The sequence below is a fragment of the Aquila chrysaetos genome, chromosome 20, assembly GCF_900496995.4.
Source record: "Aquila chrysaetos chrysaetos chromosome 20, bAquChr1.4, whole genome shotgun sequence".
NCBI lineage: Eukaryota > Metazoa > Chordata > Aves > Accipitriformes > Accipitridae > Aquila > Aquila chrysaetos.
In genome coordinates this window covers 7,217,653-7,240,561 of record NC_044023.1, presented here as the reverse complement: position 1 = coordinate 7,240,561, position 22,909 = coordinate 7,217,653, and the positions used below count along the sequence as shown (strand labels likewise).

The 22,909-nt window shown below is 44.7% G+C and overlaps 1 protein-coding gene across 3 annotated transcripts in view; it reads left to right on the top strand.

Annotated features, from left to right (window-relative positions):
* The window catches only part of STAB1 (stabilin 1), a 61,702-nt gene that overhangs the window by 14,058 nt on the left and 24,735 nt on the right, over positions 1-22,909 (top strand). For 2 of the 3 annotated variants that reach the window (XM_041118817.1, XM_041118818.1), the window contains exons 10-30: positions 136-269; positions 1,829-1,956; positions 3,340-3,431; positions 4,994-5,116; positions 5,234-5,281; positions 6,685-6,831; positions 8,440-8,502; positions 9,478-9,591; positions 9,974-10,027; positions 11,447-11,527; positions 11,815-11,973; positions 12,873-12,935; positions 14,263-14,364; positions 15,327-15,413; positions 15,779-15,890; positions 18,424-18,607; positions 18,868-18,961; positions 19,869-20,027; positions 20,961-21,056; positions 21,450-21,545; positions 22,157-22,204. In XM_041118817.1, the coding sequence (XP_040974751.1) occupies positions 136-269; positions 1,829-1,956; positions 3,340-3,431; positions 4,994-5,116; positions 5,234-5,281; positions 6,685-6,831; positions 8,440-8,502; positions 9,478-9,591; positions 9,974-10,027; positions 11,447-11,527; positions 11,815-11,973; positions 12,873-12,935; positions 14,263-14,364; positions 15,327-15,413; positions 15,779-15,890; positions 18,424-18,607; positions 18,868-18,961; positions 19,869-20,027; positions 20,961-21,056; positions 21,450-21,545; positions 22,157-22,204 (2,184 nt within the window). Of the gene's footprint in view, positions 1-135; positions 270-1,828; positions 1,957-3,339; positions 3,432-4,993; positions 5,117-5,233; positions 5,282-5,705; positions 6,083-6,684; positions 6,832-8,439; positions 8,503-9,477; positions 9,592-9,973; positions 10,028-11,446; positions 11,528-11,814; positions 11,974-12,872; positions 12,936-14,262; positions 14,365-15,326; positions 15,414-15,778; positions 15,891-18,423; positions 18,608-18,867; positions 18,962-19,868; positions 20,028-20,960; positions 21,057-21,449; positions 21,546-22,156; positions 22,205-22,909 lie in introns of those variants that run through there. The other variant, XM_041118819.1, reaches the window with a different exon arrangement.

Sequence of the window (22,909 nt, the reverse complement as noted above, 5' to 3'; positions counted from 1 at the left end):
ACCATCATGCTGGTCAAATCTGCTCTTCTCACCTTAGATTTTGCAAAGGGAAACCAGGCAGCTCTTTTGTAGGGTGACTTGTTGGGTAAAAGATGATGAATGCAACTCTATAATCACTGTGTTGCCTTCCCTTAGGCATCTTGTGTTTGCAAGCCTGGGATGAGTAGGAGAACTCCTTCATCCGAGTGTTCTGTATTTCCCAACGATTGCCGGCAGTATTTTTGTGACTTGACTTCCAAGTGTGAAATTAATTCTCAGGGGAATCCTAGGTAAGCCAGTTTAAAGGTTGTTATTAAAGAAGCTTATTCTGCAACTAGAATGGAAACTGAGTTTGGATGAGCTGAATTTTGAAGAAACTGAGAGCTAACTGAGGGGAATGGGCCAGAGTCACCTTTTGAGAAGATCCTGTTTGTAACAAGCCCATTGAAAGTAAAGAGTTTTACATCAGTCATTGTAAATTTTGGCATATGGGTCACAAGATGCTTTAAATCTGGGTCAGCAGAGTCCTGTGATGTGAACTGGAGATACAGCTCCCCAAGCTGGTGGTGGTAGTAGGGTATTATCAGTCAATAATCAATCATTAAAAGGGAGATGTGTGACTTGTTTGCTCCCATTTGCCCACATTTGATTCTGAGGGTCAAGTCTTTGGCTGTCCTCCCACTCAGGCCTGTAAGCAAGAAATAAATTAGAGTTGCAGATTGACAGGGAGAGGGGAAGTTGATGGAAGAAACATCAGACCTTATTTAGTCCTCTGGAGCAGAACACCTAGAAGTTGATACCCCTTAGAAGGGAAATATTGCCAGATCGAGGATTATTTTTGCATAATGGCCTCCCAAACACCAGAGAAAGCTTCACCGAGAATTTTGTGTGTTACCAAGAGAAGGTGGAGCTTCTCTGAGAGACTGAAGAGGGAAAGAGCAGTCCCATCTCCTTGACCCTTCCTTTCCAGTGCTGCTAAAACTGTTAGCATCCCCCTGCTCATTGTCTGCTCCAGGCCAGAACTGAAATACAGTGGCTTCCCTTTCTGAAGATAACGCTAGCAAAGTGCAGGACACGGTGTTCAGCATGGTCCCTGCCTTAGTATGTCTGTTCCCCAACACCTGGCACTCAGCCCTCGGAGGCTGGAGTAATGTCAAATTCCTCCCGTGTCGCATGTCTTTGCATCCCTGAAACAGAAAGAGCTGAGCCGATACTTGGACAAAACCCAAACGGGAAAAAACATGGTTATCGGCCAATGATCTTAAGTAATCTCTGAGTAATGACTATAAATCCGTGTGAATCAAGACAGAGATTTTCACATGTAGATAAGCTTTTCTGGAAAAGTCATTAGCCTTTCTGGGGCCCTCATTAAGTCTAAGACGAACCGTAGCTAACTGATGTGCTTGAGCTGGCACTTCTCACTGAAGCCGTGGGGTCACATAGGAGCGGTTTGCTAGGTTTTCACTTAGCCTGTGGTTTTTACGCATTACCTAAAATTTTCAGGTGCTGTAATGATTGGTACAGACTGAATATCTAGTTAGAAAGGTGTCAATAAATATATTGTGCCTACCTGTACCCTGAACTCTAGAGCAGACAATCCTTCTGTTGATTGTATCTGAGAAAGCATCTTCATTCTCGTTGGGTAGGTCCAAATTTGCTTGCACTCCAGCAGTGTGCATCTTTTCTCCTGTCACTTAGTTTAGGCAGAAATTACTAAGCTCTTACCTACACCTTAAAGCTGGGGTTTGTCTTTCAAGTGTAGATACTGAGATGTTGTTCTAATCACATTTGTTGAATGTGTTGCAAACTGTTTTTTAATGGTTTGTTATGTTTCATTCTTGTCTCTTAGCTGTGTATGTAAAGAAGGGGAGATTGGAGATGGGAGAAGTTGTTATAAAGATCTCTTGAGCGAGATAAATCAGCATAATTCACGAGGAAGGTTTGCTAGGAAATTAAACGTCGCCAAGAAAATGTTTGGTAAATGTCTTTTGAATTTCTTTGGGGAATGGAGCAAATGTGGGGACAAGAGTGTGTCAGAAAAGGTGAAAAGCCTTTCAGCATGATAGATTTATTTTGCAGCGTATGACCATGGGCTGCAAAACTAAACACATCACATCTCTGAACTCGTATTACCAGTTCTGGATTGTGAATTGAGGATAGCGTTGCAGAGAGCACTGTGGATGAGTATTAGGTATTGGCAGTCCTGGTGAAGGATGTACCATATCTGCAGAAGAAGGAAAACGTGCCTTTGGGGGTGTGATTCAAACCGGTTTGCATCAAACCAGCAGTGGGCCTCCACCTGCAGTATCTATGTTGAAGGCTCAGCAATCTTTCAGCTTTTGCTGCGTTTTCTAGCAGTGATGCTTGAGGCTGGTGTGCCGTGGGTCCTCTGCTTAGTAGAACATCTACTAAGCCTTAAACAGCCTCCTTGCCAGCACACGTGTGAGTGGCTATTATAGAGATGAAAAGGCTTTATTCTATGTACCGTGGTGCTTTCTGAGTGAGGAATTGCTTTGCAAAGCATAGAAGACTGTTTTAGAACCCGTGTACTGCAAGTGTGGGGAGCGATATCTGCAAAGATTAATTTTTGCCCCGCTGTAATTCAAGGAAAGAATGAGAACCCTTTAGCTCATGTCAAAGCATATTTACGTTAGATACCTTCTCCAACTCATGCTCTGCACAGTCTTCTCTATCTCCACTAACTTAAGAGAAGCATAGAGATAGGGCTCAAAGCTCAGCTTAGCTTTTGTGAATACCCTTCCCTGCTACGTATCAGTGTTGCCAACACTCGTTTTTTGCATGTTTTCTGTAATGATTTGTGCTATGGGCAACTGCATGAAGATCTCTGGGTTCCTAACTCCTGTGCAGTGGGACTTAATACCTAATGACCTTTGTTGATGTGGACTTTGTTGATGGGCCATTGACGATTGAGTGAGGAGTGACAACTGTGGGTTCGTAGCAGCTACTCAAGAAGTATTTAGTTTCAGTAAATCCTGATGACACCCAAAAATTAGTTGTTTTAAGGGGAAGACAGAGGACACTTGGCCCAAGAATAAGGTAGTAAGCATGTAGGAACAAAATTATTATGAATATTCTGCAAATTCCAGCAGTGATTCAAAGTGGACCAAAGTCACCAGCAATCCTTCAGAAATCTTGTGGGCAAGTGCTAAAACTAATAGCAACCAAGCTGGGCTGTGGTAGCAATATCAGACTCCCTCTGGTTCCTTGTAAACAAGTACTAGTTACTTGCATCAGGCCAAAAATGTCTAGATTGAATTGTGCTGTTAACAAGAGGAATAATTATTGCTGGAGTTAAATCACATGCCAAGTAAATACTTCATGTTGCCACTCTTTTTACAGCTTCTGGTTGCTCAGTGTTGCTGACTAAATACGGGCCTTTCACAGTCTTTGTACCATCCCTTCTTCCGATTCACGATAGAATGGAATTTAACGTAAGTTTTCTTGGTTTTAGCAAATTTTTGCTGTCTTAGGCTTCTTTCCTGCCCGAGTTCTGCAGCCTGTAAAAACTGATTGACACATGAGAGAGGAACTTTGGAAGGCAGTATTTATAGAAGCAATCTCTTGGGAAGACTCTTCATTGTCTGGTTAAGTTGCAGTCTCATAAAGGATGTTATAGCCCTCTCATTATTTTTAAAACCTCTCTCTCTCTTCAATATTGACAGAGTTTGTTTATAATGTCAGGAAGTGTAAGTTTTTCTGGCCATTCTTCATTTAAAGCTCAAACCTCCTGTGTGTGACTATTCTCATAACTTTAGGTGGCTTTTCACTACTTGAGGGTGGGGTTTTCAAAAGGGGCTGAGATTTGCAGCAAAGTATTGGATTTTGGGCCTATGGCCCTAGATGTGAGTACGGTATCAACTTCTTGAGAAGAGCTCATTTTATTAATGGAGACAGCACATATGGCAGTGCTGGAGAAAACTGCTATGGGAGCCAGGACAAGATTTTGAGAATTCTAGGCTTCAGCAGGTCCTGCAGGTCATAATATTTTTTTTTTTTAAATTAAATTGTGTTCATTTGCAGTAGGTTTTGCACAGTTAAGCTCCCAACCAGGCTATTCCTCATGAGGATGAGAAGGTATATAAGCCATTTCTCCAGGACAGAGCTAAAAATTAGCACACATGAGCTACAAATGCGGCTCATACAAGGTGCCTGTTGTGTTTCAGGTGGCAGCTAGCTTGCAGGTAGCACTCGGATATGAGAAAGTAAATGTCTTAAAAATAATCCAGACAGACCAACCCCACCTGAACATTACATTTTCAACTGGTTTAGAAATATCATTCCTTTGCTTGATAGCAAAGCTATCTATGCAGCAGCAGTAACTCATATATAGTCTAGGGAGCAACTCCTACCCTAAAAATGCCAGGAACATTAGCTGTCTCCTACTACCTAGTTGAGCAGAAGTTTCCACTAACACAAGTCAGGCCTTGTGCCTAGGTCATCATGGTAACTTCTGGATTCATAGAAAATACATCAGGAGAGGCTCCTGTGTTATCTAGTCTACCTGTTCCCACAAGGACCAGTTCCACCTAAATCAGTATTGCCAGAGGATTGTCTTAAAATACCACCAGTGATGGAAAGCCCAGAAAAGAAAGGAAGAAACTAAGTGTAAATTCAGCAGCTTAGACCACCTACATGGTCCAACATAAACAAAGATTGTGTATGGGGAACTTCAGCAAGTTTTATAATCTGAAGCATGCAAGGATGGTTTTTAAATTGTCCAAATCCAGTAGGTTTCTGTCTAGGGGATTGCTCTGAAGTCACTTGCAGGTTAATCAGTCTCCTTGTGTTTGAATGTGCACACAAACAGAAGCAAAAGATTTGCCACAGTGCTACTCCAGTGAACCAAAATGAAGAGGGAAGCTCAATCTTGTGTGCTAAGAATTTCTCTGTGTGTATTAGATGGGAGAAAGGTAATGTCATGGGTCTTTCAGTAAATGAGGTTCTTGAAAGAGCATGTCATTTATCTTCTTTGTGTGGTCTTTATTCCCCAAAGGATACCACTGCTGAGCATTTGTGCAGAATGCACATCGTTCCTGGTCTGCATTTGGTAGAAGACATGATAAAAGCCAAGACTGTGTGGACCTTGTCAGGACATCGGCTAACATTCAGTGGCCAGGTAAAGGATCTCATGGATGGAAGTCCTGGACCGCAGCTTTCATGTAGGACAGACTGGAGCTTGAGCATAGTTTCCTTGGAGCGCTTTCTTAACCAGAAAACCTTTTTCTCTAATCAGCCTGCCTGTGATCAGAGCAACAAGCTCCTTTGTGGATTCCAAAGCAAGGTGATTTAAGACCTGACACCCCAAGCAACCACTTCTGTCTTGCAGACAACCAATTAGCCAGAATCCATCTTGTAAATGGTCTTTCCTTGGTTTGTATATGTATTCTGGAGAAGAGACCTTTTCCCTACGCTGTTAGCAGCCACAATATTCATGTGGCTGACATGGAAGAGGCAGCAAAGTCTCTTCTCAGACTGAATGCTTCACCTTGGAGATTGTGTACTTGGACACAGCCACATGCTGAATAGTCTCCTCTTGCAGTTTCCCTTTTCCCCTCTTTCTATTTTATTTTTCTTAGTCATCCTAGCAAAGAGTTTTTCATCATTATGTTCTGATATGGAAGGCTTTTTTTCCCTTTTCCCTTTTGCAGTTGACTCATATTTTCCAGCATCCACTGTTCTCTCTCTATCCTACACTTTTCCTGCATGCGTGCTCACAGCTGGCCGAGGGAGGGCCGTATGTTTCCTCTCTGAGGATCCAGCCTTGGCCTTGAGGTCTGGGTCATAATACATGCACACTGCATGCATCAAAAGGACAAAGTATTTGGAGCCAGGGAATCTGAGCTGAGCTTGTCGATGCTCCTTTTAAATTTCTTTCCTGTTTGTTTACTCAGGAGTCTTTTGATCTGGGAAGTCTGCCCTCCCTTTCCTTTGTTTCGGCCAGAATCCTCAGTGATGTGAACTGAAGTTCAGGGCAGGGAGGAGCAGTTCAAGAAATGCACGACATGAAATGAAAAGCGTGGGGAAGTTGTGCTTGCCTGAACTTGGATTATGGCTGCAGCACCAATATCTTGATGCTTAGTTTGTAGGTTACCCTTGGAACACCTCCATATGCCCAGCTTCAGTGCGTGGTTGTATACAATATAGAAGGACCAGATATGTGCCTTGTAATTCAGCGAGCCTGTCTGCTTTGGCTTTGTTCTGAAGACTCCTTGTTGGCATTATGAGCCAATAAAAGTTGCAATTAAAGCTGTAGTTCCAGGATTGCCTCCAAATTCTGTACTCCGGTGCCCAGGAGGCACTGTGCCCCCCTCCTTGTGCTTGGCAGACTGATGCAGCAGCTACTTGATGGTCAGTGGACCCTTTTGTGATCCAGAGCTGGGGTCAGGCATCATTCACACTCAGACAAACTTAATTCTAGACCTGATTGTCCCAGATTAGGTCTTCTTTCTGTAATAAGACTTAAAAGTACCCCCCAGGATCGAAATATTACCCCAACTCAAGTAGAGGTGGGATGTTTGTTTTACACCCAGGCCACCCCTTAAATTTACTTTTTCCACAGTAACTCGGGTTGTACCTTCATCTTGCTGACCCATAGGCAGAGAACACTGAAGGGAACAATGATTTATAGATCTATTGTGATAACAGAGGTATACCACAAGAAAATAACTTTTTATTATTATCCAGATGTACAGCAAATCATTTCGATATCAAGACCTGCCGGGAGAACTGTACAATGTTTTGCAATCAAACTTACCAGCAGCCAATGGCATCATGCATATCGTTAACACCCTGAGGAAAAAAACCAGCACTGACAACCTCAGAAACCCACAGGTACAGAGACATTTGTATTTCTTCTGTTTTATGGGACAGTAGAATAAACACTTTAAAAAAAATATATTTTCATCATTAAAATTCCAAATCTGTGAGGCTTTTTTGAAAGTGAAAAGCCTATTTATTTTGTTTTCAGCTCCTGATAAGGCCTGCTAGGCACTATTATGTCAGCATACCATTAAAAGTAGCTAATAGCACTACATAAGCCAGATACAGGCCTCGCAATGATGCTTTTACAGTGCTTGGATGAGTAGAGGGTTCTACTTTCATGAGTAAGATCATTCATAGCAAATGAGCTCTTTTTCAGTCGTATCTTACAGAATACATATTTTACAGGATAAATATTGAAAAAGCATTTTTCACATAATCAAATGAAGATTTTCTTTAATCAGTCTGTACTGCATTTTGAAATTAGAATCAAAAAGTTGTCTTTGCATTAAAAATATTTAAAATGAGGACAAATAATCATTAGAGTTTTGCATTTTGAAGTCATGTCTTGAATTTAAGACACTGAGCAGGGGTTTCAGGTTCAAGTGGCTAAGCACTTTTCCCTGTTAGATGAGAGAAGTTTTTGCTGTAGCTACTACATTGCTATGCCTGAGCATTTTTATATTGTTTCTATATGCAGAAAGCAGGCCCTGTTACCTCCTACCTCCTTGCAAAAAAATTTCTCAGAGAATGACACAAGTTCTTGGATTTAGTAGGAATTTGGTAGTAGTTTGCATTTACTTTACACCATTGGTAAAGATCGCACGTACCTGCAGGGAAGGGTTTGCAGCAATTCTGGGATGGCAGGACAGTAAAAGTGCTCCCTGCAGAGCTTGTCTTTCCCGGGATTCCTTCAGGCATTTGTTTCCCATTGCGATTGCAATGAAGGCTAGTGATCACCTCAGCCATTTTTGGCATCAAATCCCTTTGTACCAGTAGTGTCCCTTGAAAATAATGTTCTGTGCCTCTGCGTGTTCTATGGGAAGCAGTTTCTGCCAAAAAACCATGCAGTTTCCTGCAAATAAAAGTCAGACAAGTCCCTTCACAAGTTTTGATACTTGAAGGGACATTCCTCCTGTTACCTTTGTCTTCATGGGCAACGTGGCAAAAAGGAAGGCATCCATTTCCTCTGTGTTTTCAGGAATATGCATACGTATTGTATTTTCTCAGCATTGGGGCTCATTTGCAGGCAGTAGAGTGAACTCTTGTCCTCAAAGCACAGGGATACTTGAGATGACAGAGCAGCTCCACCGCCTACCAGCCCAGAATTGATTTGTATATCGCTGGAAGTATGTCTCTAGTTTAATGATAGTGAGCAATTGCCTCTTCATTTAATTTAGTCTGCAGATGGGAGTAGGAAAACAGAAGGGTGCTCAAGTGCATGGTACCTTGGAAAATCTAGTTTGTTGTGCATGGGAAAGACTTTGAGCCTAAGTTACTGCAGGCTCAGTCCTTGCTAGGTCTACTGGCCAATACAGAGGGTTTAAAGACTGTGAGGATGATGATCCTGTAGATCTTTACATGCAAACCACAAACATAAACTGGCCAAGGGCATTCCAGTACGTGCTCAGACCTCACTTCAGCCCCAGCCATTTTTCTCCTCTTTGTATCTTCTTGCAGAAAACCATTGGTGAGATCCTTGCTTCAATGGAGATCTTCAGTAGATTTGAAACTATACTGGAGGTAAGCATGTTTGTGTCTGCTGCAGGAAGGTGTGGCATTGCTGCTGTTGCAAAGCCTGCTGCTGTTTTTGTGGGGATTTTGAAAAACATTTAAATACATCTCAGTAGTTTGGCTTGCTTTCTGGATGCTTTTTTCTGTGTCATTTCTTATTTTGTGTATTTTACATAAGCAAATGTAATGGAAAAGATCAGAGTTTTCACACCTATAGGGGATCTGGCACAAGCAGCAAGCATACACGCCTCTTTCCCATCTGCTTCCCCACCACCCCTTCCCCTCTCCCCTGGAGAGTTTGTTCTCCAAAGCATGTTTAGTTCTTGACCACTGTCAGGACAAAGAGTGAAGGTTTCATGACTGCCCATGCCAGGCTAGATTGTAGCTACCTGGTTTTGGGGTGTAGATCTTTAAATAAAAGCAGTTCTTAGGTTATAAACCCTTGAGGCTGCTTCCCAGGGTTTATTTAGTTACTATTTTCACTAGGGACATTCGTTCACTGATTTTCACTGATTTTCCTTTTACCTCCATCAGAGTCATCTGGATCTGCTCTAGCATTGCTTACAACAATCTTGGCCTGCTTGTTTTCAGCTCTGTGGCTGTTAGTCATTTACAAAATTCACTAACTGCAACTGTGATTATAGACTTGATCCTCTTTTTCTTCTCTTCAGGCAAAAAGATCCAGTTTTATTCTCTGTATGTGTCCTGTGTGTTTAAAGCACGCAGGGAGCATTAGCCAGTACTCCCTTGTACACGTTAGCTGCATTCACATCAGTGGCTTCATTGTCCAAGCTATGTTTTTGTGGCATTTATACCTCTGTTATATTTCATACCTATCCTTGGTGTCCCGTTGCCTCTTGTATATGTTTGCTTTTCAATAGCTCTGCCTCTAGTGGGTTGCTTAGCGTTTCCTCCCCCTTCCTGATAGACTCCCCTCACTAACTCATGCTAGATCCATGACGAAATCTTTTATTGTTTTTGCAGAACTGCGGCCTGCCTGCAATACTGGATGGACCAGGCCCCTTTACTGTATTTGTACCCAGCAATGATGGTGTGGATAAGTTGAGAGATGGAAGGCTCATTTATCTTTTCACAGAGGTGAGAGCTCATAGAACTTTAAGACATCCTGAGCCAACTGTGTTGCACTAGGCTGTGCTGGAATGGCTTGTGCAACGTATCTGATCGTTGCTGAAAGTTGCTCTTCCTGGAAATGGCTAAGCCATGTCTCTGTTTCTGTAAGGCTTTGGGAGAGAAGTGAATGCTGTTGGAACCTGCAGTGAGAAACATGGTTAGCTAGATTGTTTAAATCTGACATTTGGTTTGCTTTCCTCACCCCGGCTTTGGATAGGGGAAAATGAAGGAACTTACTCGCTATAGTACATTGGCATTGTCAGTCACGGTTAAAAGAAAATGTAGTTGCCTCCTCTTACTCCTGAGCATTGAAGGGGTATCTAATTCTTATGTTCTCTTCTTTCCTTAGGGCATAAATAAGCTTCAGGAACTTGTGAAACATCATATCTACACTTCAGCAGCGGTAAGGCAGGCAGCTCTAATTCCAGATAATTGGGGTCCTTTGGGCCAGCATATTATCAACTGTGTGGTTTGGCATAGAGGTCGGAGTGTCAACGACTTCAGCTGATACTTTTTGGCCTTCCCCTGGAGGAGCAGAGATGTGATTCAGGATCTGATGAGGCAAAATGTTTACCATGAAAGTGGTTGCCAAAAGGGACAGTTTGTGCTCTTCCATCATGAAACTCTGAGTTTCCTGGGAGTGATGGTGCTCCTTAGTTGGTTGGCCTTTACAATGAAAATATTGTCCGGCAGAGTTTGTTCTCTTGTTATCACTTTAATTTGTTAAACTATTAATTAGGAGCGTACCTTAATTCTGAACTCTCCAGCCTACAGTTTCCCTAAAACACTAATAGCAGTAACACAAAAGTTATCACCAAGCGAAGAATTGGTCCAAACTCCCTGCTCCTTTTCCTCAATCCATGGGCTCCACCAGTGGCTAAAGTTAGAGATGGAGAACTGGTGCAAGTGAGCCTGTGATCTGACCTGGTACCGCCAATTCTTGCACCAACATTGCTGTGTACTATTAATGGCAGGGTAAATAAAATCATTACAGTGCATCCACAAGACATTTTCCCTTATACAGTAAACAAGAGAAATGTTTAAAGTTAGACTCAAAACCTGTGGAGGAAGTGAATACTCAAGCATTATGGTACAATGTCATGTCCTTCATTAAGAAATATCAATATTATTTCCATTCTTTACTGAGAAGCAAATGTCAGACCTTGTGATTTTCCTAATTCCAGTAAAGAAAATGAGCAGCACTTTGACAAAACAGCAAAACCTAGTTTTACTTGCAACTGATGAATAACAACATGGCAACAAGCTGAGCTACTCTTTAATAACCTGTTGGACGCAAAAGTAACAATTGTCTTAGTTCTCCGAACTTCTTACTTCTCAAATCATTAAGTTTCTCAGTACACTAGCTGCAGTTTACATTTTTTTCTGCCTTTAGAAATAAGCTTATGTATTAAGTCAAAATATGTTCTCTATCATGCTTCTGGCTGAGCTTTCATTGTTTATTGAATATGTCCTGGAAAATCTCCTTATTAGTCTGACCCTACTTGCAGCTGTATTAGTAAGAGACACTATTAGTGAGACTTGATTTCAGCTGTGCTCAACTGTTACTTACACAAGGAATGAAAACCAAGGCTGCAGTTGCCAGCACCACTGTGTTTGTGGTATTGCAAACAATTCACATGAAGTCCTGGCTTTCCCTCTGACCCATTTTTTGTGTTTTAAGGTATTTCATGAAATGTAAATGTTAAAGACAAGTCCCCTTTAGAAGGTTTTTTAACTGATGGGATTCATGGAAGCATTCTGTAAGCTGTACTGAAATGACCCTGCTTTTTCATGGTACTGTCCCATTGTGTTTTTATTTCAGGTGACTGTAGAGAAACTGATAATGATGCCACACATTGTTACTATGGCTAACCAGATACTTACCATCAACATCAGTGCAGATGTAAGTATGAATCAAACCCCTTTTGGGCAAACCCTCCTGTGTTAGGAGAATGTGTGGATGTGGTTCTGAACAATGTGGTTTCAGCCCATCTCTGCTTAAAAATTAGACTTAAATGAGGTCATTGAATTAGTTTGCTTCTTATCCAACCTGTGACTCCACTAAGAGGCTTGACCATTTGTGTGGTTGCACTTGATATTGTGTACCACCTGTTTCCTGCGTTGGCTTTTTGTAGTTGATACAGTCTAATGGGCTAAAATGCAGATAAATTATTTGTGTTTCTGCATCAGGGAAGAATTCTGATGGATGAATCGGGGATCCCCTTAAACATGCGAGACATTGTGGCATCAAATGGTATTATTCATACCTTGGACGGCATCTTCATCCCTCCTTCAATAATTCCCATTTTGCCTCACAGATGCAATGAAGAGCAACATAAAATTGTGACAGTAAGTCAGCTTCTCCCATTCTCACGCTAGCGGTTGCTGTAGACCCCACACTCACGTGGAAGGACAAAAGCAGGCTGTGTAAATTGCATTTGGGAAATGCATTCTCTGAGAGGTCCCCTGGTGTGAACTTAGGCAGCGTCAGCACCGTCAGTGTTTCTTCTGCTAGCACTTGGCACTGCTTTCCTGGAAATCAGCTAATGTTCTTTGCAGGCTGTTGTTCTTTCCTTGCACCCATCCTACCTTTGATTCAGAAGTACATTTGCCTTTTCATAAGGCCTTATATGATCATCTTCACACCACAGTTGCTAACTCAGCTGACATTCATTTGTTCCCATAGCTGTCAGCATTGGTGTCCTGTAGTCTGGACAGAAAGCAGTCATTCAGTAGCAGGAGCTACAAATGCTGTGCAATATTCTCACCTGAACAGTTTTGTATACCTTATTTTAGGTGCTTGCTCCATAATTTGATCATTGGTATGTTCCTAAAGAAAGAAGATGAGGCTCTGAATAGGCAAGAGGTACCTGATTTGGAGAGACGCAGTTAATCCCAAGTGGCCAGAGGGTCCACATAACTTGCTGACTTAGTGAGGCCTGCTGCATGGATGCCCAAAGTGTTTTCCAGCATAGCTGCTTGTCTAGAGGCTGCAAAGACTCACAGGGTGGAGACAGACCCCATCTTGCAGTCAGGTGCAAGCACCTCCTCAAGCCAAAGGAGTCATTTTATTTAAGTGATAAACTTACCCCATTTCAGAGTGTGGAAACTCCATCCTAGGAATGTTTCTGATACATGTTGTGATGTTTTGGATATATACTGGGAACAGTAGCTCTGTAGCATTCTTGGCATGGGGAGTGGGTTCCTTTTGAGAAGATTAAGGTTTTCCCCTTTTGTTTTCTTAACAGGGCTCTTGTGTGGATTGTGAGGCCCTCAACAACAGCGTTTGCCCACCTGGCAGCAGAGAAATGGTAAATATTTGTGGTTATTTCAGTAATTTCTTCTTTGCATGATGACATACAGACACTGACAAACGGTTTCTAACCCGAGCCACTTTCAAATAAATAGAGAGCAGGAAAGGCAGCCACTAGAGAGGCTTGTTAGAGGATACATACTCCCCACACATCCATGCTCTGTGATCCCAGACTGTCACCCGCTAACTGCTCTGTGCTATTTCTTATTCTGAAGTCTGATTGCTGAATCAATGGAGAGAACTGTGAGACAGTCTGGGCTAAATGAAATGCAGACTTGCAGCTTTTAGGCTTTCCTGCTCAGGTGCTGAGTCTGCCAGCTCCTCCAGACTGCTAGAACCAAGCCTGATCCCACTAGTACCATCCAGTACTACCACTGCCTATGTCATGGCCAGAGAATCACAACAAGCTTTCTGCACTGTAGAGGGTGAGAAACAATTTTTTCTTGGCCTGTGCTCCCTGTTGATTCAGAGGTGAGCAGAACAAGTTGAAGGTGGAGTAAAGGAGGAGGAGGCTGGGTGCTGGTGTTTGAGTTATCCCATGCTGAGTTTAGCAGAACAGCAAGTTCCAGGAAATCCTCATGTAAAGGCAAGGCCCAAGATGATGTTTGTGAAAGCCAGGGAGGTGTTCACCACTGTTAACTGTTGGGTGTCTTCTGAGAGATCTGACTTTCAGGAGAACTTGCTGATGCGGTCTCAGCATGCATGTCTGAAGTAGGGCTCTGCAAAATCGCTAGTTGCTCATTTTCATCTGATTGAGGCAGGTGAAGCCAGAATCATCTGGGGCCCAATCTGTCCATGTCTAACTCCATGACAGGTCACTGAGCATTGTTCCAAAATTATCTGCAGTCCTTTCCCCTCTCTCTGTCTCACCTCCCTCCCTCTTTTTCCTTCCCACCCTCACTCTTTCATTCTCACTCTTACACTCTCTCTGCCCCACTCTCCCTCCCTCCTGCCTCCCCCCCCCTTCTCTTTCCTTCCCTCTTTCTTACCCTCTATTTCTCACTCAGGCCCTTTCGTCCCCCTTGTCTTCTCTCCCTCTCTTCCTCCCCCTCTCTCCCTACCCTCACTCCCTACTCTCATTCTCTCCCTTATCATAGATACTATTATTTGAACAAGGGCAGCACCTTGGCTCAGACTTGGGGTCTTCTGGGAGCAAGAGGAAAGCGCTGTGTGCCTTCTTTCATGATAGGCATGCCATAATGATATCTTATTCACCTTGGCTCCTCTGTGAACTTCCTCAGCTCAGAGATAGGCATAGCTGCTCTCTGCAGCAAAAAGAGCAGAGGGGAAGCTTATAGTGCTGATGACTTGATTTGTTTGTACAGGAACCAACGCTCTTCCCAAAAGAATGTGTCTACATCCATGATCCACAAGGCCTGAATGTCCTGAAGAAGGGGTGCGCCAGGTACTGCAATCAAACCGTCACGGTGAGTGTGATGGAAGACCACATTCCCTTTGAAAGGAGCCCAGCTTTGCCCTTCCTCTTTCATCAGGAAGAGCTCTGACTCCTTGAGCTGAGAGAGGGCTGGATGGGAGCAAAAGGGAAAGCTGTCCCATGCAAAGGGCTGTCCCCAGGACCATCACATGAACTGGCTACCTGCTTTTTCTTTGGCAAACAGAGAGAACACAGGGTACCAACCTGCTGCAAATGTTAGAAAGCAGGTCAGTTAAACCTGAGTACGGTAAATAAATAAAATAAAGCACACCAGTTGCAACCAACCAAGCTGGAGGAAGCCATGAGACAAATGATGCAGTGTTAGCCGTGGCATGTTTTCTCTGAGAGTGCCCTGGTTTTAGCATTTCACCCAAAGGAAGCTGAGCACAGGGAAAGTGCGGTGAGCTGTGAAGTGATAGCATCCTGTTTATGAAAGGTTGTCAGATGGTTCAGGAAATTCGATCTTAGCAAGTTTATGGACCTCACGTTTGTTTGCAGCTCCTGAGCTCTCACAGTGCTAACTATGTGGAATGATTTGTGGGTGTCACATTGAATACTGCTGATTGTTTGTCTTGTGATTGTTCTTCCATTAGTCAGTTGTAACCTGCGATCCAGGACTGCTCCATCCCTCCAAAGGAACACAGTCCTCAGCAAGCATAAAGTAGGAGTGAGTGGGCCAGCTATTAAAGAAATAAAAGCTCACAGAAAACATGGACCCTATTTGTTGAAGTCTGAGAGCAGAAAATAGTGATCTATTCTGAGAAGAATAGGCTGTGAGCAGAAAGAGGGGTATTGTTGAAAAATAATTTAAGTGCAGGAGGATGCCAAATGAGAGAGTCCATTTCAGTCCATGGCAGAGAAGAGGACTAGGATTTCAGAATTAGGAGGGCAGGATGACTCCAGGCAATTCTTGTTAAGTCACGTCATACCTTACCAATTTTGCTTTTGTTTCAGAAACCTGGATGCTGCAAAGGATTCTTTGGTCCGGACTGCATGCCATGCCCAGGGGGATATTCCAATCCATGCTATGGCCGGGGGAATGTAAGTACAAAAGATCCTGCTATATTGCAATGAAGAGTTGAAACAGTGTGGTTAGAAAGTGTAGTTGTGGATAAGTACAATTCAGAGTTTGTGCTTCAGGGCTAAGCCCACAGCGGTGGTAGCAGAAGATCCAGGGAGAATGGCACATACTCAGTGAGTTTTCTATCTTAAGCTCTAATGTGAATCATGTCATGGCTCTTGGGGACAGCTCTGGCTATGTGGGATTTTGTATTACTACCACTGCTCTTCAAAGTCCTATTTTTTACTGCAAGTATCAAAGTGCCTTTGGTAGATATCAAAGCCTTGGCTTTGCCTTGGTTCCCTGAGTTTCAGTCACGCTGGTTTTCTTTCTGTTTTCCTTCCAGTGCAGCGATGGCATACAAGGGAGTGGCAACTGTCAGTGCTTTGAAGGCTTCAAAGGAATAGCCTGCCACATCTGTTCAAACCCAAACAAGCATGGCGAGAACTGTGACGAAGGTTGGTAATTCCGGTAGAGAGATGAGAGGAAAATGTAGGGCAAGGGTATAGTGCAAGTTCATAGGGGATTCCCTTCTGGCAAGACCAGCGTCACAAAAGAAGTGACAGAAATGTCATCATGGGCGTCCCTTCAAGCAACAGTGGAGAAAACACGGCTGTGGTGGGTTGACCCTGGCTGGATGCCAGGTGCCCACCAAAGCCTTTCTATCACTCCCCCCACCTCAGCTGGACAGGGGAGAGAAAATATAACAAAGGGCTTGTGGGTCGAGATAAGGACAGGAGAGATCACTCACCAATTACCATCATGGGCAAAACAAACTCAACTTGGGGAAAATTAACTTAATTTATTGCCAATCAACCAGAGTAGGGTAATGAGAAATAAAACCAAATCTCAAAACACCTTCCCTCCACCCCTCCCTTCTTCCCGGGCACAACTTCACTCCCGGATTCTCTACCTACCCCCACCAGTGGCGCAGGGGGATGGGCAATGGGGTTATGGTCAGTTCATCACACGCTGTCTCTGCTGCTTCATCCTCCTCAGGGGCAGGACTCCTCACACTCTTCCCCTGCTCCAGCGTGGGGTCCCTCCCACGGCAGACAGTCCTCCACGAACTTCTCCAACGTGGGTCCTTCCCACGGGCTGCAGTTCTTCACAAACTGCTCCAGCATGAGTCCCTTCCACAGGGTGCAGTCCTTCAGGAGCACACTGCTCCAGCGTGGGTCCCCCACGGGGTCACAAGTCCTGCCAGAAAACCTGCTCCAACGTGGGCTCCTCTCTCCACAGATCCGCAGGTCCTGCCAGGAACCTGCTCCAGCGCGGGCTTCCCACGGGGTGTCACGACCCAGACTGGACAGACTAGGGAGTCGTGTTTAATTCAAAATTCCCTCGGGCTAAATTAAGGTGAAACGACACCAAACGATCAGTTAAAGATTTTATTCATGACAGAAGTAAACTGAACCGGGGAGGTGTGGTAGTAAGTGACAGGGTTTCTCACAACAGGAATTGGCATAACTACTTCTGTAAACCATGTAACCCAGGGTAACCATACACATCAATTCAGGGAATAAGGAGATCCCTCCTGTCGAGTCAGGAGGTTCAGAGCAGACCCCCTTGCTTTCTAGACTCCTCCTCAGAGAAGGGCCCAGGGGCGGCTGGATCCACTCTTAGTCTCAGACTTGGTCAACGTTTTATGTCGTGAAATGGATGAGGTGTAGGGATTGTGGAAAAGGAAAAGGAAAGAGAGAAGAAGACAGAGAGAGAAAAAGGAAGAGAGAAAGATTTCACCGGTGCTGGGTCCAGCGTTGGTTCAGTCAGCTGAGGGGTCCAGTCCTGCTGGGCTTGCGCACCCGGGGCTTCAGTTTGTGTCCTTTTATCATCCTTGCCCCTCCTTCGGGCAGGCACCCGAACTCGTCAGGTTAATGAGCAATTTGTGAGCCTTTGGGCTTGGGGGTCGTTTGTGGAGAAACTTCTCCTTCCCTGCAGACATGGCCATTGTTCGATCTTTGTATCAGAACAGCTTATCAGAAGAGGGAGCTGCGCACCCTCCAGCACGCCCTCCCCCTCCTGTTGCTGATGTCTGAGCTGATGGGCTTTTCACCTTGGTTCCTTGCTGTGCAGGGTTTGTCTTTAAGCAGAACTTGCCCCACCACAATGTCTGAGACATTAACTCTTTCAGTCTCTCACATGGGGTCAAAGCCTCCTTCGGGCACCCACCTGCTCCGGCGTGGGGTCCTCCCCGGGCTGCAGGTGGAGATCTGCTCCACCGTGGACCTCCCTGGGCTGCAGGGGACAGCCTGCCTCACCATGGTCTTCCCACGGGCTGCAGGGGAATCTCTGCTCCGGCGCCTGGAGCATCTCCTCCCCCTCCTTCTGCACTGACCTTGGTGTCTGCAGGGCTGTTTCTCTTACATGTTCTCGCTCCTCTCTCCGGCTGCCATTTCTGTGCCCCCAGCAACTTTTTTTCCCTTCTTAAAAATGTTATCCCAGAGGTGCTACCACTATCGCTGATGGGCTCAGCCTTGGCCAGCGGTGGGTCTGTCTTAGAGCCGGCTGGTGCTGGCTCTGTTGGACGCAGGGGAAGCTTCCAGCAGCTTCTCACAGAAGCCACCCCTGTAACCCCCCCCTGCTACCAAAAACCTTGCCACACACACCCAATACAATGGCTGATATGAAAATGGTGATGGGGGTCTTGGAAACATCAGCCAAACTTAGGTGTGGGACTTTGATTTAGATCTCTCTTGCTAGGAAAGAAAAGACAGTTGACAAGGACCTTGAGCTTGATAGCCTAAATTTGAGCCTGTCCTTACAGCCTATAAAAAACACGTACCCAGGTGGTCACAGGATCTGTTCCATGGCCAGGTTTTGAGTTATGACAGATGTCTCTTAGCAGATGTCTCTCTGTCAGAAACAAATGGGATGATCATTTGGTGTCGTAAGAGGTTGTAAAGGAAAGTTGGGAATCTACAAAATGCCGTCACTGTGGTGGATTCTGGACTTTTTGTAGTTACTGATCTTACTCCATGTACTTGACAGATTGTGGCTGTGTCCATGGTATCTGTGACAACAGGCCTGGCAGCGGTGGTGTGTGTCAGTCCTGGTCCTGTAAGGAAGGCTATACCGGGAAGTTCTGTGACAAGATGTCCAAGAACTGTGGCCCAAGCGGGCTGTCCCAGTACTGCCACCAGAATGCTGTCTGCAGCCTCAACGACACAGCAAGGTCAGTCTTTTGGCATGCACATTCAGGGGGGCACATTGTCATTGTATAGGCACACAGCGGCTCTGTGGCTGCCAGCCCCGTAATTGTGTATATATGTCTGCATACTTGTTGCACAGGATTGTTTGAGTAATGCAGCCAACCTGCTAAAAATCAAAGTCAGGTTCTTGCTTGCTTCAGAGGTTCAAACTGCCTTTTGGCTCTCTGCTGGCTTTCAGAAGGGACTGCTCTATCTGTGTCCCTTTTGTGCTTATACTTTTAAGGTGCATCTGCACGGATGGATACGAAGGTGACGGGTTTTCTTGCCAGCCCATCGACCTGTGCAGTCAGCCAGAACGAGGAGGCTGTTCACAGAATGTAAGTGGGGTCAGACTGTCAAAGCGTGGAGAAGCAGCTCCTATCAATCAGAGCAGGGATCCAGGACTCCTGGGACTGTTACGCATTCTGTGTGCTAACTTTCCCTGTCTGTAAGATGGGGTGGAGTAACAAGTACCTGGACACAGTCATTGTAAGGATGTCAGTCATTTGGGTTGGTGCCAAAACGTGACACCCCAGGGAGAGTTTGCACCAGATATTTCGGCAGCTACAGAGATTAGCTGTACTGATTTTTGGTTTGTAGTGATTTTCCCCTCAAGCTCTTCTAACGTGTGTTAGTTTCTCTGTTGCTGTGTTCAGGCTGTAGCTGAGCTGTCAGCTGCAACTCATATTTCTAGTAACCATCAACGCTACGTTATTATCCTTAGTAAAGAATTGTGGTGCTTTATGATGGCAATGACTGCCAAACAGTCAGACCTCAGCATAATTTAGACCCCTCATTGAGAGGAACACATTGTGCCGTATAGAAGGAAATAGGATAGCACTGAGTACAAAGTAGGTCTTTCCTGAGAGAGATCTGCCCTCCATCATTGATTCCATCCCGCATCTCCAGGCAGGAGATTGTGCTCCTCCTCTTCAGGGAATATTTCTTCTGTAATGGAAGAGCTTTACAGGATGGTAGGGAATGCTCTGGGAATTCTGAGCCACCCTAGACACAAGTGTCTGCCTCTCTGAAAACACTAAATGTTTCCGGAATCAATTTATTATGAAGTTGTCCAGGACTTTTCTGGAGAAGATACTTCCATGCTGCCCCCCGCAGTGCTGGAATCAGAACTGGTCATTCAGAAACTCTCCACAGTCTGACAAAGGAGATTAGCTGCTGTATTTGCACTGCACTCCCTCCCTTCTTCTGCTGAGTGTAATTCCTTTTCTCTCCCTTCTCCTGGAGGCCCTGTGCACCAGTACGGGCCCTGGCACCGCCACCTGCAAGTGCAACACTGGCTGGACTGGGGACGGGAAGGCGTGCGTGGCTATAGACAACTGCATGCTGGAGAGCAGAGGGAGCTGTCACATCAATGCTGACTGCATTTATATCGGCCCTGGACAGGTATGATCAATGCTATAATTATAATGCAATAATTTCTAAGCAGTCCGATAGTGGACTTATCATTTCCTAAGCTGCTCTGAGATGGCCTGGGATCACCAGAGGTAGAAATTGGGCTGGTCAGCAGCAAAGCCTGCTTGTCTGCTGCCAGAAGCACCAGCTGCAGCTAAAACCACACGGTGTGCTTGCATGAGGTGAGGTGCGCTGATGAGTTTGAGGCTGCTGTGCTACTCTGAAACTTTCATGCAGCAAAGGGAAGAGACTACACTCCATAATACAGCTCAGTATAAGCCATAAATTGCTGTGTCCTCCTTGTTCCCAGATCACAGCATTGTCTCTGGGCAATGCTAAAATATACAGAAAAGCATGTGCAGCTGTTCAGATAGTCCATGGAGGGAGCTGGGCTGGCAGTCGGGCATCTTGAGATAGGGGGAAGGCACGCAGAAACGGCTTCTCAGGGTGCTGCTTCTCAAAGTGCTTCTCCCCGCTGAGCCAGGGGAGCATTGCACAATGTGCTGAAAAAAGGTGCCAAATCTTCCGCACGTGTTAGTGAGGTGAGATGTGCAAGTGTTCTCCTAGCTATCTTGAAAGCAGGAAGCTTTGAAATTAACCCCTCTTCTCTTTCTGCCATTCACTAACTCTGTGTCATTTCCCGAAAAGCTGGAAATAAAGAAGGAAACCATCATCTTCAAGTGACCCTCCTACAGCCAAGCAGTGCAAGGCATCAATGCGCTTGAGTAATCAGGCAGCGTGTGTGCCGTGATAGAGGATGATGACCTGCTAAAGAAATACCTCCACATTTCCAGGTCTTGAGGGACCAGGAAGAAAACTTGGGAAAATACATTGAGAATAGGTTTTGCTGCCTTAGGCCTTTTTTGGGTAGCAAATGAGGACTCTCTGATAGGTCTGCAAAATTGAAATGTCTCTTTCTTGCAGAGCAATTGTGTCTGCAAGAGGGGTTATGCTGGTGATGGCCACAACTGTGATGCAATCAACCCATGCCTCATGGACAACGGTGGCTGCCATGACTTGGTGAGTAGCTAAAGTGCTGTCCCAAGGCTGGCATGGCAGTTGAGGCTCCTCTGCTCCCTGACAGAGGTTTTTCAGCCACAGCATTGAGAGAATTGCAAGGATTTACGTTACATCATCTTCTTGGCATGTCACTGATGTGTTATAAAGGTTTGGTCTCTGATTTACCCGGGTGGATCCTCTGATTTTTGTGAGTTCACACAACCAAAGCCATCACCTAGGCTTTAATGCATGAGGAGGTATAAATTCAGTGCCACCATAAAGGCAATAGGAGGAAGGTGCTTCTGTGTGCTCTCCTAGCCCAGGCCATGGGAGACCAGAATTCAATTCCTAGATAGGTACAACACTGCATAACCTGTTTTTACTCTCTAATTTCTTCTTTCCTTGTATTTTCAGGCTATGTGTGTACCCCTTGGAGGAGGAGAGAGATCCTGCGCTTGCCCTCAAGGCTACATGGGGGATGGCATGACATGCTATGGGGACATTCTAAAAGTGAGTAAAAAAATAAATGTCTGAGGTCTTCTTGAGATTGGAGAGAAACGGCTCTGCTCTTACTTTCATATTCTCTGTTACCTGAGTTTACTCCTTCTCCCAGTACCAGCCTGAGAGCACAGCACATGTGTCTGCCCAAGGCCACAGAGACAGAACTGGTGCCAAGGTCAACGTGTTCGTGAAATCATCGGCAATAATTTCTAAGCTGCTTCACCCCTGTCTGTCCTGTGCAATAAGTGATCTGGTTTTTTTGTTGTTTCGAAACTTTTCCAGGTCAATGCTGCTAGGCCCATTTTCTGTCATTAGAAATATCAAAGGCCATTGTGGATTCAATCCCTGTCCCTGGTAAACATGAGCAGTTGCAGATGAGTTGAAAAGAGTTTGTTTATTTAAGAATATATTTTTTTTTAATGCCTGGAGTGTTTTTAGGAGTGCCCATCCCTCCCCATGATACACAGTGCCTGTAGTGGTTGTAAGGTGAGAGAGGAATGTCTAAGTCATTATTGCCAGATTTGATATTGCAAAGGGCTCCTTTCCCCCACCCTGAGTCCCCCAGCCCTGCAACGCCAGTGCTCAGCAGGGGTAACCCTTCTGTTGTTTCTATTTGGAAGGAGCTGGCCAGGAATTCCCACTTCGCAGGCTTCTATGACTGGCTTAAGGTAAGAACAGCCATGGGATGCCCGCACGGGTAAGTTCGGTAGAAGTGACGTCTCTGCAAACACTGCTGCTACAGAAAGAGCAACTCCATTTATCTTTTTCATTAGAGAAAAACAAAACAACAGCAAAAGAGAAATCGTTACAGAGCAGGTGTGTAGAAAAGCTCTGGAGTTTGTGATAGAGTGAGGGTTGTGAGTGTGTTTCTAGCACCAGAGGAAGCTGGGGCTGTGTTACACTTAATTTTCACGGTTGCATCATCTGTAACTCCTGGCCATCATAAAATAGCACAGAAGGGAAAGAAAAAGGGGCAGTTTTATAATAGCTATTTTTCAGAAGAGCATGCTTTGAGAAGTTAGACTGTATGTTTGTTCCTTTTCTTGTTACTGCTTCCCTGTCTCTGGTGTGGCAATACCAGAGACACTCTGCAGACTTGCAGCAAGTCTGTGGAAGCATGCTATGACATATGGCATCTAATTGAGCTTTAGCTTACCTGTCCTGCTGCATACATTGTATGTGCTAGGAATAATCTTGGTCTCTCCCCTAAAACTGATGTTGAGGGTTCAGAAAGGATTTATTGGTATGATTGAATGGATTTGAAGATTAATTGAAGTACAGAAGTAGGGCTTAAAGCAGCAGGTTTTCCCTTGGCAAATGGATGTTAGCTGTTTTGGCTAAACCACCTGCGACATTCATCGATTGCCAACAGC